This window comes from Delphinus delphis, chromosome 1 (assembly GCF_949987515.2).
Source record: "Delphinus delphis chromosome 1, mDelDel1.2, whole genome shotgun sequence".
Taxonomy (NCBI): domain Eukaryota; kingdom Metazoa; phylum Chordata; class Mammalia; order Artiodactyla; family Delphinidae; genus Delphinus; species Delphinus delphis.
In genome coordinates, this window is record NC_082683.1 from 19,587,770 (window position 1) to 19,602,655 (window position 14,886).

Genomic DNA, 14,886 nt, shown 5'->3' on the forward strand with positions numbered 1-14,886 from the left:
CTGTTGCGGCCTCTCCCGTTGCGGAGCACAGGCTCCGGACGCGCAGGCTCAGCTCACGGGCCCAGCCGCTCCACGGCATGTGGGATCTTCCCATACCGGGGCACGAACCCATGTCCCCTGCATCGGCAGGCGGACTCTCAACCACTGCGCCACCAGGGAAGTCCTCCTTGACAGTTTTTACCGTGGGAACCGCCTTCATAGCATTTGCTTGCTATGTTTGAATGCTTAGCATAGACCACACTTTTGCAACCCCATTTTGGCCTGTCTTTAATTTTTTTTAATCCCAGAAGCTTTATCAAATGGAGACAGAGCCCTCCCCTTTCACCTGCTCAGCCCTCATCCCCGAGGTCCCTCCTCACAGCACCATGACTCACATTGAAGACTTCCTTGCCGACCATCCTCGTGGCACTAAAGGCTGTCACCTCTATCAATGTCATCAACAGCAGCTGCAGCAGGTTGACCTTCCCCAGGATGACACCCACTGAGATCAGCACAGATGTAGCACTCATGGTGGATATCTGAATACTGGGGAGAGAGGCCAAGACAGGGATGACTGAGAAGGAAGGATGCCTCCCATTCATTCATCCACTCATTCAGCAAACACTTGTTGAGGACCTACTCTCTGCCTGAAACTTTTCAAGAAACTGGGGATGGAGTAGGAGAGCAAATAGACAAAATTTCCGCTCTCATGGGGATGGAGGCTGCCAAGTCTGGGTTCTCCTTCGTCCCCTCCCCCACCCTCAGGATGGCAGCCACACTCTGATTGATCTGCATACACTCATCTGTACTGAGGATGCTCCGAAGTTCTCATAGGAATGTCTGATTGTTCCCACGGGACCGCTTCTGGGATCTGACTACTAGGATTCTGCCCTGGGCTTCTCTTCTACTGTCATCACTCACAGATGCTCAATAGAGGGCGCTCTTCACCTGCCCGCCCATCCTTCAGGCACCACCACCCTCCTCTCTCCCTCTCCCTGTAGTGGAAAGAGACTGGGTTTGGAAGTAGGACAAGCCTGGCTTCCAGTTCCAGCTTTTCCACTTGAACAGCTATTTAATCTCACTGAGCCTGTCTCTTCATCTGTAAAATAAGGAGGATGATAATACTTATCTCATGGGAGTGTTGCGGGGATTAGAAGGAACAGTCGTGCATGTGTGTCTCGCACACCATGACTGGCACAAAGAACTAACTCAGTGCTATTACTGATTCCTTCTTTCCCTTGACAAGTGAGCAAGCTTAGTGCAGGGATTCAGAAGGAGAAAACAATTTTTGTTTTCAAGACACTTACGATTAGGCTGGGGAGACAAAGCGACATCATGACCCTGTCAATTAAAACCATCTGCAATATCATGAGGCCAGAGGGGTTCGCTGGAGGGAGAGAGCAATGTGAACTGGACTCAGGGAGGGCTTCCTGGAGGAGGTGGCACTGAGCTGGACAATCCATTGTGGTTAAACCAACCCACCCTCCTCTGGCACTTTGCTGAGACCACCCCTCCCCCTGGGAGCTGATGATGATGATGCTACAACCACCACCACCACCATAATAGTGACAGTAATAATAATAATATATTGAGCATTATGTATAACAGGCTTGCAAGTACATCATCTCATTTAAATTTTAATCCTCCAGGTAGCCCTCTGTAAATGGTGCCAGGGTACCATTCAGTACCTCCATTTTACAGGTGAGTACATTGAGACTGGAAGAGGTGACTGTTTTGGTAATGGCCACACAGCTAGTTAATGACAAATGTAAGGTTCAAACCCACCCATTTGGCCTGGATCCAAAGCCTGTGTTCTGAAGTCTGGACACAGACTTCCCACTGTTTGCTGCCAATGTAGTGTCCTACTTAAGGCTCAAGGACTTCAGAGGAAAAGCCAGAGGAGGCCAAAGGTATGGGGAAGGAGCCTCACAGGGGCCAGGAATGACTTGAAATGAAGGGTCACTCAGTGCTTCACTGTGGCTGGCCATGTTATCTTTTGGGTGAGCACTCATTTAACTGGCAAAAGCCTAATTCAAGAGATTCTGTGCCAGTGGGAGGATTTCAGACCTCAGGGGCCAGTTGGGACCAGGGAGGGATTGAGACAGCGAAGTACGGTGCTTAGGACAGTCTTGTTCAGGCTGCCATGGTTGGAATCCTGACTCAGCCACTTCCTGGCTGTGTGGCCTTGGGCAAATGACTTAACCACTCTGTGTTTCCATGTCCTCATCTGTAAGAGAGGCAAGGCCTATGGAGCTGTTGGGAGGGCAAAGTGAGTCAAGCAAAGTAAGGGGGTTGGTTATTGCTATGATAGGCCCTCCAAGACCTTTTAACATACAGCATTAAAAATATCACAACTTTCAGGGTTCTTTTTATTTTCATATTTGTTCCAGTAACCATTTACTAAGTCCTTACTATGTGAGGAAAACAAAGGAGGACAAAACAGAATAAGACAGGCCCCCGCCCTGAAGGGACTGGTCATCGGTGACTCAAGGCAGAACCGATTCAGTGCCAAGTCAGGCCTCGAGCTGGTGAGGCGGCAGGAGAGGGAGAGGGCCGTCTGAGAGGCAGGCCTGGACACCGCCCACCAGCCCAGCCAGAGCAGGAAAGGTCAGGAAGGAGCCCATTGTTCAAATCTGTGAAGCCAGCCCCATTGGGGGGGTCACAGCTGGGAGGACCCAAGTGGTCAGGGCAGGGCAGGGGCGTTCACTCGGGCTGTAAATGGCCTCTTCTTGTCTTTCCGGATTGACAGATTCCTGCAGGCAGGACGTCAGAAGACAGGGGCAGCCTGGAGATGCCTGGAGACTCAGGCTCAGGAAGCCAAAGGCTTGTGTGACCTTAAGCCAGGGCAGCAGAAACACCAGACCACGATCACCCTATTGGAGTTCCCCCAGAATGCCCTTTGTCACTTCCCAGGTGATTACTGGGGGTGGGGTGGGGGGGTGGTTTATTGAATCCCCATGGGGATCAGCTCTAAAATGGTTTAAAAGAAAAAAGGTGAAGAGTTTTTTTCAGGGCCCGTGGGGAGCTGGCTACACTGTGTTTCTTGTCAGGACCACTCTGCAGTGTGTGGGAAAGGTTACAGAGTTAAAACTGAAGTCACTTCCACCAGTTAGCTATGTGACCCTAGGCAAGTGTCTTACGAGCTCTGAGCGTCTAGTTCCTTGCCTGTACGCCACATCAGACCCCTAGTTGGAAGGGCTAAACAAACAATGTTTGTGAAGTGCCCAGCACAGAGCCTGGTTCATGGAGAGATGTTTAACAGCAGTGCCCAGAGGTTTAGTAGGGTCTCAGAGGGGAGGGTAGAATGGCCTTGAAGGGGTCCCCAAGATACCTAAGGTGGGATTTACCCATCATCTGGGCAAGACAAAGTTTCAGAATTGGATAAAACCAAAAAACAATTTTTATAGAAAAATTTTACCTGGTTCCTCCTATTAAGTGTGAATGACTTTTTTTGCAGGTATGTACAACTTAATGTATGTGTGTGTGTGTATATATATATATATATATACTCTCGTGTAACCATCACAGAGGATAACATAGAGAATGTTTACTGCACCACGTAAACTTCTTTTGTGCCCCTTCCTAATCAATAAACACCACCTTCCTCCGGTAACCATTATTCTGACTTCTAGCAACACAGGTTAATTTTGCTAGTTCTTATAAAGGCATCTAAAGAAATCAGAGTTAATTTAAAGAAACTAAAGACAAGGCTATTTCTTGTCCACCAGCATTTGAGGACTGAGAGTACTTCCTTCTTTTCAAGAGACTCTCTCTCTGAGTGTGAGATTTCTATTTCTTTTTGTCTAATCTCTATTAATTTTTTCTTTGAACTAATATTTATTGTATAAGTTTATGAAATCAAAATCAACAAAAATGAAAGGATACAGGGTGGGCTGTAGATCTGGGCCCCTTGTGATGTCACAGCGTAGGGTTGTCAGATAAAATAGAGGATGCCAGTTAAATTTGAATTTTAGACAAACAATGAGTAATTTGTGAGTATAAATAAGTCCTGAATATTGCATGGTGCCGGTGCTGGAAAGAGAAGGGGACAAGCCAGCTCTTCTAGAATCTGCCCTCTTGGGCCCCAGACTCCCAAGGACCCAAAAGTGATCCAGTGGCCGTCCAGTTACCTGGAAAGATTGAGGACCATCTTCCTAAGGGAGAGTTGGTTCAGGAAGCCATCCAGCAGGACTGTCAGCTGCACCCCGAGGGCCAGCATGAAGAAATTGAAGGCCACGCTGCTCCAGCAGTGTCTCCGCAAAGATGTGTTGAGGAAACCCAAGCCAAGGACTGCCATGATGGTAACATCCTGGAAGTCTGCTCAGGGAAGAGATGTCGAGAAGGAGGAGGAGAAGCAGAAAAGGTGGAGGGTTGTGTGAAATTGGAGTTTTACAGAACGGCAGCTGGAGGGGACATTGAAGATCATTGAAGAGTGCTTAGTCAAGTTACTTCCCCTCTTTGAGCCTCAGTTTTCTCATCTGAATGATGGGGATAACACAGACATACCATGCAGGTTTGAGGGAAGGTTTAACTGAGCTAATGCAGGGCCTGGCCCATACTGAGTGCTCAGTAAATGCAGCAATTATTGTTATTATTAAACACAATGATATGAACACGTGTAGAGCATCAGGACAAGTCCTTACACATAGTTTACAATCAGTCAAGGTACTGACTCCTGCTTTTGAGAATCCGGTTCAACCTCCTGATCATGTGTGAGAGAAAATAAGGCCACAGAAGCTGGTGACTTAGCTCAGGTCATGCAGAAGAGGGGGCAGAAGCGGGTCTAGAGGTTCATAGGCAAGAACCAAAATTATCTTCGCAGAAAACGGCTCTCTCCCTTTGACCCCTGCTGAAAGGGACCTGGTGGGCCAGCAGAAAGCACCAGAGCCACATGGGTGATCCTCCCCTTTTCCAGCCTCGGACCCTGCACAGGGGCTGCTGTGACAGATGAGCGCAAGGGACTTAGCTAATGTTCCAGAGGGGACCAGCAAAAGGAAACAGGCGGATGCTTTGAATTAATTCCAGGTTTGCAAAATGGATAACAGTTTGGGCTCTGGAACCAGATAAGCTTGGGGTCATATCAGGGCTCCGGCACTTTCCAGCTGTGTGGCTTAATCTAGTTATTTAACGTCTCTGAGTTTTAATAACAGCCGACATTTATTAAGTGTTTATCAAGTGCCAACACTGTTTTAACCACTTCACGTAAACTATCTCATGTAGTTCTCACAAGCATCCTTCAAGGCGGGTGCTGGTTTTTTTTTTTTTTTTAATATTATTTATTTATTTGTTTGCCCCGGGTCTTAGTTGTGGCCGGCGGGCTCCTTAGCTGTGGTATGCAAATTTATAGTTGCAGCAGGCATGTGGGATCTAGTTCCCTGACCAGGGAACGAACCTGGGCCCCCTGCATTGGGAGTGCAGAGTCTTAACCACTGCGCCACCAGGGAGGTCCCGGGTACTGTTATTATCACCATTTTACAGACAAGAAAACCGAGGCACAGAGGGGTTAAGTAACTCGCTCCAGCTGGTAGAGTTGGGATTTCAACCTAGACGGTCTGCTCTGGAGCCTGTGCCTTGAGCTACCACACTATCTGCCCTCCTGCTTTTCTCACCTATTAAATGGGAAAAATAATCATACCTCTCTCATCAGGTTGCCAGAATCAAACAGTATGAGGCACATAATTGCTCAGAATAGTAAAGACTATTTCATCAACAAACACCAACTATGTTTGTATGTGTACAAATGCCTGGAGAGAGATCTTGAAGGAATTTTTTGCCCCATGGAGATTATCTCTGGGTTTAGGAGAGTTTTATATTTTAAAAAATTTTCAGTGTTAAAAATTTCTACAACCAGCACGTGGACAGTAAGTAATTTTTTTTTAAAGGAAAAAGCATGGGCTTTGAGGTCACACAGTTCTGTTTGACTCCACCTCTATCGTTCCCTATTAGATTAAACCATATTAAATTGCCAACATTTGACCATTTTGACCTATAAAAATGGCGGTTTTTATGTTTCAACCTCTTAGCTGCACGGCCTTGTGGGTTGCTTACTTTCCTCATCAGCTAAATATGGGCAATTCTCCCCCCCTCGGAGGGTGCTGGGAGAGCCAGAGGAAGTAATGTTTTGTTCAAGAGCTTGGCACCATGCCTGGCACACGGAGAAAGCTCAGCACCATCATCACCATCACAGCAATAAGAACTCACCTGGTCTCCACCCTTGGCTCTGATAATAAGGAAGCTCTCATTTCCAGATCTCTCCAAAGCCTCTTCAATTTACATTTAAATTCACTTTCATTGAAAAATACACAGACCTAGAATCTTGCACATAGGACTTGGGTGGGTGTTGACGATCCCAGGTCAGTCTGACAAACACCGGGCTGTAGGACACCCGGGCATCTCCACGGGATCTGGGGACTTGGAGTGGGTGAGAAGTGGGCAATCAGGAGGATTCAACTTCTTTCACCTTTTTTCTCTGACATAAGGGAGGGGGAGGCCATGTTTCCATCTCCTGCTTGCATCCCCTTAGGAATGGGGGTGGAATGGGGGTGGGCAGGGCACATTTTGTATAGGGGCTCCTCTTGGGATCCCTCAAATTCCTTCAGGGGCCGAGCAGGAAACTATGTATACAAAGGGTACAATGTGTATTAGGGAGTGGTGAGGGCTATGGCCAACTGGAGACTGCGAACCCCACTTTAGATATTCAAATTCAATCTTTTCTTAAACACTGCTGTTAAAAAGCAAATAAACTAACGAACAAACAAACACATCCACCATCTTGCAGCAATGCTATATGCAAAGGGTCCAGATTTATCAACGTTTCCATGAGTAGGGGGATCTTGCATTTTCCTCTCATTCTACAGAAGGGGACCAGAGACAGCCTGTGACTTACTTAAGGGCACACAGCATGTCAGTAGCAGAGCCAAGCTCTGGACTCCTGGTGCAGTGCCCTCCCATCAGGCTAGGCTGTCTCTTGCTCTTGTTTGCCCGCAATGCACTAAAGGACCTTGGGCAAGTCCCTTGCCCTCTTTGGGCCTCCGTTTCCCTATCTGTAACACATGGGAGTCGGACTTGATACTCTGTAAGGACCTCACCACTCTGGTGTGTTCAGAGGAGGGGGGCAGCGGGTGGGGAGGGGAAGGGCACCAGGATTACGGCAGACGTGGGGTTCTAGAGATAGAAAGTCAGAGCCTCTTGGTTGGGGAGTTTTATCAGGCACAGCTGCCATGCCTGCTGCCTGGTATAGGCACTCAGGGCCCTCCTCCCAAGACCCCACAGTGTCCTTGAGGGTGGGCTTGTGCTTCGGCCAGGGGGATGAAATTAGGGTGGCAGTTTCTGGGAGCTGTTGACAGAGCACATTCACCCCAAACTGGTCAGTAAATCACATTTGATTTCAGGGTCCCTTTACTCTCACCCCATGCATCCTCCCATTTCCTCTCCCAGCCTCTCAGGGCTCTGGCCCACCCCTGCTCCTCCCATGTCTCACGACCTGGACCCCAACTTCAGCGCTGGGTCCCAGCTCAGGGCATCCCCACTGGTGTCAGCCTCTGCCTCTCAGACCCTGCGCTAAGCCCCTCATCAGCTGCTGGTCTGATAAGCTAATGATGCTAAGGTGTCCAGGGGTGATAAAGAGAGGATTGCTGCAGGGGCCCCAACAACCGGGCCCCAGAGGGGAGTTTTACATACTGTCTAAGGCAGGCCTTCAGAAGTTTATGAAAGTCCCATGACTTAGAGAAAGTCTAACCTGGGAGTCCTGCAGGACAATAATTACCATCACTGTAACAGCGGGCACATACATGGTGCCCGCCACATACCAGGCACTCTTCCAAGTGCCTGCCAGCCTTAACCTTCAACAAGCCCATGTAGGAGGTACTATTTATTATCCCCATTTTACAGATGGGGACAGGGAGGCACAGAGAGGTGCTGTAATTAGCCCAGGTCACACAGCTAGCAAATGTTGGTGGCAGAGCTGAATCCTGACTCTCTGGGCTTAACCACTATACCATCCTGCCTCTCCATACATTCTTCGCTCTCCATAGTGTCAAACGAAGTGTGTGGGCCTCTGAGTCAGGTTGTCAGAGTCCAGAGTCTGGCTCTATCTCTGTGTACCCGCTTGCTAGTCTGTAAAATGGTCTGAAACAAGAGCACCTGCTCAGAGGTTTGCTGTGCGTACTAAGCTCGCTGGCTCCTTTGAATTGCTTATCCTAGCACTGGGTGCACGGTAAGTGTTAGTAACTATTATTCCACACCTGCCACTGGTTAGCTGTGACTTCAGGCAAGACTGTTCCCCCTTCCTTCGGCCTGGCTGCCCCTGGGAGTCTCACTCTGTGTCCCCACCCACCCTAGCCCCTACCTCTGGCCTGCAGACACTTCAGCATCGACAGCTCTGAAGCCAGGCCAAGCGTCTGTCCCTCAGGCCCTGGGCTCGGCCTCCACACCGTGCTCCCCACCACTGACTGGGAGGACCTCTGCAGCCCCTGTCAGGGACCATCCACGGAGCCCCATGCTGCCTTCCCCTTCCCCGCAGCCTCTCACCCCACCCTCACCTCTGCAGCAGCCTGGGAAAAGAAAAAGAGATTGCCCAATCAAAGGGGCAGTCAAGGCTGAGATATAGAAGGTACCAGGATTTGGGGGTATTTATATGTCACTGGCAAAGCCGCTCTTGTCTTTTAGTAGCTCTGCTTACTGCTTCTAAGGCATATGGGGGCAACTGGGTGGTAGCCACAGTGCAGGGCCCAGGATGGTCTCCCAATGTGGCAGCTTGCAAGCAGGCTCTGTGTGATAGGTTGTCAGAGTAATGGCCCCCAGTGAATCATGGCTTCCAGTATAGACCCCTCCCACCTGAGTTGAGCCTTGTGATTGGCTTTGGTTAATGGGACATTAGCAAACACCATACAAGCAGAGGCTTGAAAAGCACCTGCTCATTGGGGCTTGCCCTCTCTTACTGTGGTAACACATTTGCTGCCATGTGAAAAGTCTGGGCTAGTCTGCTGGAACCACATGGGCTAGCTGCCAGCCAGCACTAACTGACGAACATGCAAATGAGGTTATCTGAGGCCATGCAGCCACCTCCAGGCTAGAGATGCATAGTGACCCTAGGTAGAACTGACAGAAGAACTGCATCACCAAATACAGCCAAAATTGCTGAACCATGGAATCATAATCAGGAACAAGTTAGATGATTTCTGTTTTGAGCCACTAAGGTTGGGGGTGGTTTGTTATGCAGCAGTAGATAATGGATGCACTTGCTTCCCCCAAGCATCTCACAGGCACCTGAATCCCAAGCCCAGAATGAACATATCATTGTTCCTTTATCCCACAATCTGCCCCTCCCCTTGTGTCTCTCATCTCAGGAATGGGCTCCTTCATCTGCCAAATCTCACATATGAAGCCATCCTTGACTCCTCCCTCGTTTTTGCCAAGAACAGCTGATTTTATCTCCTAAGTAGCTCTTGAATCTGACTCTTCACTTCTCCTCTATTGTCCCTGCCCATTTGGCCTCATCACAGGTCATCCAGGCTAGTGGTCATCAGAGTAGGGATCACACCCCTCAGAAGATGCTCCAGGCAACCACAGGGGCTGCTGGAAGAAGAGATATGAGCACTCTAGTTCTATTCATTTTTACTAACAAAATTAAGAAATTAAAGTTTATTCATAATAAAAGACAATACTCTTTATCAGTCTTGGTATGTGTTCATTCTTCTAATCCTTTTGACAACTAAATAAGTACTATCATCATGTGACAGAGGTTAAAACAGAGGCAGAGAGAGGTTGAGTGATTTGCCCAAGGTCTCACAGCTAAGAAAAGGCAGAGGCAAGATGTGAATCAGTCTAGCTCCAGTAGTCCTCAAACTTCCATGAGCGTCAGAGTCACTTAGAGCGTTTGGTAAAACACAGATTGCTGGGCCCCACCCTAGAGTTTCAGATCAGTAAGTATGGATGGGGGCCCGGGTATTTCTAACAAGTTCCCAGGGGATGCTGAGGTGGCTAGTCTGGGGACCACACTGTGAGAACCACTAATCTAGGCTCTTCTACCCCTAAAGACACTTGGTGAAGTTTGCAACTCTGCAAGCATTTAATGTTGAGATGAACCCAGGAGCCTCCTCTCACTTGCTCAGGATGTCAGACAGCTTAGTGTCCTAGCTTCGGAAGGTGTTCTAAGGGAATATTGGGCCACTGAGCAGGGGGGTGACATGTGTTTCTCTGTATTCGTCATGGTGCAACTAACGACAGGGATTTGTTTTTTTAAATTTACCTCTATATTATGGAAAAGTTTAAGCATACACAAAAACAGAGTGAGTAGCATGATGAACCTCATGTACCCATTCCCAGCTTTGATGATTGTCACACGGGGTCAATCTTGTTTTTATTATCCTTGTTTCCTTTCTTCTTCTTTTTTTTTTTTTTGGCATGAAGCAGACCCTAGACATCATTCCATTTCAATATGCTTCTCTAACAAATAGGGCTCACTATTTGTTAAATTGTTAAACCTGTTTCTAAATAGGTTAAAAACCACCCACTATGCTATTATCACACCTAACAAAACTAACAATAATTTCTGTATATTATATAATATTCATGTTTTATTCCAGTTTCCAGATTGTCTTAAAAATGTATTTTTTAAGAATTGGCTTGTTTACATATGACCCAGCAATCCCATTACTGGGCATACACCCCGAGAAAACCATAATTCAAAAAGAGTCATGTACCACAATGTTCATTGCAGCTCTATTTACAATAGTCAGGACATGGAAGCAACCTAAGTGTCCATCGACAGATGACTGGATAAAGAAGATGTGGCACATATATGTAATGGAATATTACTCAGCCATAAAAAGAAATGAAATTGAGTTATTTGCAGTGAGGTGGATGGACCTAGAGTCTGTCATACAGAGTGAAGTAAGTCAGAAAGAGAAAAACAAATACCGTGTGCTAACACATATATATAGAATCTAAAAAAAAAAAAATTGTTCTGAAGAACCTAGGGACAGGACAGGAATAAAGACACAGATGTAGAGAATGGACTTGAGGACACGGGGAGGGGGAAGGGTAAGCTGGGACGAAGTGAGAGAGTGGCGTGGACATATATACACTACCAAACATAAAATAGATAGCTAGTGGGAAGCAGCTGTATAGCACAGGGAGATCAGCTCGGTGCTTTGTGACCACCTAGAAGGGCGGGATAGGGAGGGTGGGAGGGAGACGCAAGAGGGAGGAGATATGGGGATATATGTATATGTTTAACTGATCCACTTTGTTCTAAAGCAGAAAGTAACACACCATTGTAAAGCAATTATACTCCAATAAAGATGTTTAAAAAAAAAGACTTGGCTGGTTTAAATAACTTATCATTTACGGGGACTGGATTAGATTAAGTGGATTGACAGATTGCTTCCTAGTTTTAACTCAACTAACCTTCACAAAACGGACTAATGGCTCAAACAACTCCTGCCAAAAAACAGAGATTGAAGGCAGAACAATAATGGCAGCCAAACATACAGAAACAAAAGGGCAGAGTGATACTTCTCCTCGTGCAGACTCTCCGTCAGCCACATTCAGAGTTTAAAAAAAAAGTCAATCTAATCATATCTGACAAGAAGTCAAGCAAGATAATTTGAAATTGTTAAGAAGACCCCGAGGAATGGATTGCATCCACTATCATTTATTTATTTATTATTTTTTTTGGCTGCATTGGGTCTCTGTTGCTGCACGCAGGCTTTCACTAGTTGCGGCGAGTGGGGGCTACTCTTCATTGCGGTGTGTGGGTTTCTTACTGCACTGGCTTCTCTTGTTGCAGAGCACCAGCTCTACGCATGCAGGCTTCAGTAGTTGTGGCACACGGGCTCAGTTGTGGAGCACGGGCTTAGTTGCTCCGCGGCATGTGGGATCTTCCTGGACCAGGGATCGAACCCGTGTCCCCTGCATTGGCAGGTGGATTCTTAACCACTGCGCCATCAGGGAAGTCCCATCCACTATCATTAACAGTAACCATGGACCTTGCCTTAAGAGTAACTGACACCATTATGATCAGTAATTTGAAAATATTTTATATTTACTTTTGATTTCTTTCAAATTTTCTAAGTTGTGTACTTGTATAATAATGTACAAAATGTATTCATGTAGCGGTACGTATAAATATGGTGCATGCTTGAATAATGGTGTGCATGATCAGAAAAATTTGAAGCCCCCTGGTCCATACTACACTACAGCCTCCACACTGGCCTTCTACCTCAAGTCATGCTCTCTTCTCCATCCCCATGCCAGCCCTGGAATGGCTTTCTCCATAACCCAAACCCAAACTGATCACACTCCTGCTTCCTATTAGATCAAAACAATGAAGGGCAAACTTCTCACTCAATGCAATGGGTCCACCACACCCTGCTTCCCTATTTATGCTCCAACAGCACCGCACTGTTAAACCCCAGATTGGTGCAGTCTGATGAGTGTACACACAATGGTTCCTGCTGTGCTCTTGACCCTCCATTTTCACATGGTAACTCCTACTGAGCCTCCAAGTCCTGGCTGGGCAGTCACTTCCCTCCAGAGGCCTTTCCTGACATAACCATCTCCCTGCATGGGTTGTGGGCCCTCCTCTGTGCTTCCATACCAAGTGAGCACCTGAGGACACTTATATCTATTATACGTTAGCAGCACAGCCTAGGGGTAAAGAAGAGGGACCCTGTACCCAAATGACAAAGTTTCAATGTTGGCTCCTACGCCTACTGATTATATGACAAGAGGCTCAACCTGACTGTAAAATGGGGTCGTGAAGCATCATGGTTAAGGGCATGGAAACTCAAACCATGCTGCCTAAGTTTATTTTTTTCCCTTTATTTAGTTTTATTTATTTATTTAATCTATTTAATTTTTTTTAATTTTTTAACTTTTATATTGTAGTGTAGTTGATTAACAATGTTAGTTTCAGGTATACAGCAAAGTGATTCAGTTATACATATACACGGATCTATTCTTTTTAAAATTCTTTTCCCATTTAGGTTATTACAGAATATTGAGCAGAGTTCCCTGTGCTATACAGTAGGTCCTTGTTGGTTACCTATTTAAAATATAAGGCTGACTAAGTTTAAATCTGCTGTGCTATTGCTAGCTGAACAACCTTGGGCAAATCACTCCATGTCTAAGTGCCTAGTTTCCTCACAAGAACAAAGGAGATCATAATAGCACCTGTCTTGTAGAGTTATGGTAAAGCATTTAGAATAGTGCCTGGTACCTAGTAAGTAATCAATAAATATCATCCCTGATTAGCATGCGTTTGGATCTCACATGGTTTGTAATACAGGGTTGAGGGAATGAATGAGTGAATGGATTGAATTACATTGTACCGGATTAAAAAGAATCAAAGTAAATTGAAATGAATTAAAATTGCGCCCAGGTCTCACTTGTCCAGCACTGAGAGCCCTCTCTGGGCTAGCCCATTAAGCAGTATAGGGACTTCCTTTCCCAAGTCATCTCCTTGTCCTTTCCACTGCTGAGGGCCCAGGGATGCCTTCCCTTTGCTTCCAGTTAACTAGGTAATATCAATTAGAAACAAGCAAGCACTCAACTAGGCTCAAGTTTCAGCTTTGTCCCAGGGACTTCACTCCAGGAGGCCCTTCCATTATCATAAACAACATATTGACCCACAGATATACTTGAAAACTCATCTCAACTTTTAAAAAAAGCAAAAGCCACACCACTGTGGATGTCTGTCTTGTTTAGAGTTGTTCTCATCACAGTCTATGAATATTTTTAGCTGCATATAAAATAACAACCATCCTACATTCCCCTTCAGCCAGAGCTTATGGCTCTGGATTTGCAGGCAGAAAGCAGACTTCCCAGCCCCTAAGTGAGAGGAAAGCTTCCAAAAGGAGGGTGGCACAGAAATGCGAAAAAGAGACAAAAAAAGGAAACGAAATCCCCCGAACCCAACAATAACATGAAATTCATTGCTTTTAAGGAGAGAGAAGCGGGGGTGGGGGAGCAGAGAAGCAGAGAATTGTGAAGACCATTTGGCAAAGGGAATTCTAGGAACACAGAAAAGGAGGCCCCTCCCTCTGCCCTGACAAATTAAGGGAGGCTTCATGGAAGAGGTGATGGTGACACCGGTCCTAAAGAAGAGACTGTATTGTTGGCTGGGTCTTTGTGCAATGAATGGAAGAGGATGAGGGAACTCCTTTCCTCGGAGGCTTTGTGGAAAGGAGCCCCTAGGCCCTTGGAGGACCACAGACCTCCTCTTCCCCTGCCCCTGCTACTTGCCTCTGTGACCACCTCCCCTCTGGACACTCACCTCGATAGGTCCTCATGAGCTTCTTCTGTTCCTTTACAGAAGTTTCATAGGAGGTGAAAAAGAAGAAGATGAGAATGAGAGTCACCTCCAGCATAAAGGCCCACAGGGTCAGCGGGCCCCGCACAGACTTTTGGTACTTAGAGCCCATCCTGTGTCCGTCTCTGTGCGTCAGTTCCACCAGCACCGGGCATTACACCTCGGCTCCACACCCACTCGGGGGAGGGATAGGGGAGACACCCGCCAAAGGCCTTATCTCAGGCTTCAAGGCTGGCCCTGCTGGCCTGTCTATGGAGTTAACACAGGAGCAGAGGGGCAGTGACAGGGAGGAGGAAAAAAATGCATTTATTCCAACATTAACTGATTCATTCAATCATTCATTGACTTATTCATTCAACAAGTAGTTGCTGCATTCCTACTACAGGCACTGTGCTCAGTTGAAAGGAGGGCATTCATTCACTTGATCCCCAAACATGAGAATCCTTCTCTACCCCTTACTTCGTTTACCTTCACTATATCTTGCAAGAATGGCAAAGAATAGATCAACTCAACACCTCTATTTTACAAATGGAGAAACTAAAGCTCAGATGGGGCTTTGGATTGGCAAAATTTCTCTTTAAAACCTTACCACA

At 46.7% G+C, this 14,886-nt stretch overlaps 1 protein-coding gene across 1 annotated transcript in view; it reads right to left on the bottom strand.

Annotated features, from left to right (window-relative positions):
• Positions 1–14,405, bottom strand: part of RHCE (Rh blood group CcEe antigens) — a 33,202-nt gene extending 18,797 nt beyond the window's left edge. Inside the window, exons 1-3 of the mRNA XM_059998975.1 lie at positions 14,258–14,405; positions 4,110–4,296; positions 375–525 (exon numbers count right to left, since the gene is read on the bottom strand). Of these exons, the coding sequence (XP_059854958.1) occupies positions 375–525; positions 4,110–4,296; positions 14,258–14,405 (486 nt within the window). The remainder of the gene's footprint in view (positions 1–374; positions 526–4,109; positions 4,297–14,257) is intronic.
• Positions 14,406–14,886: the final 481 nt, after the last annotated feature.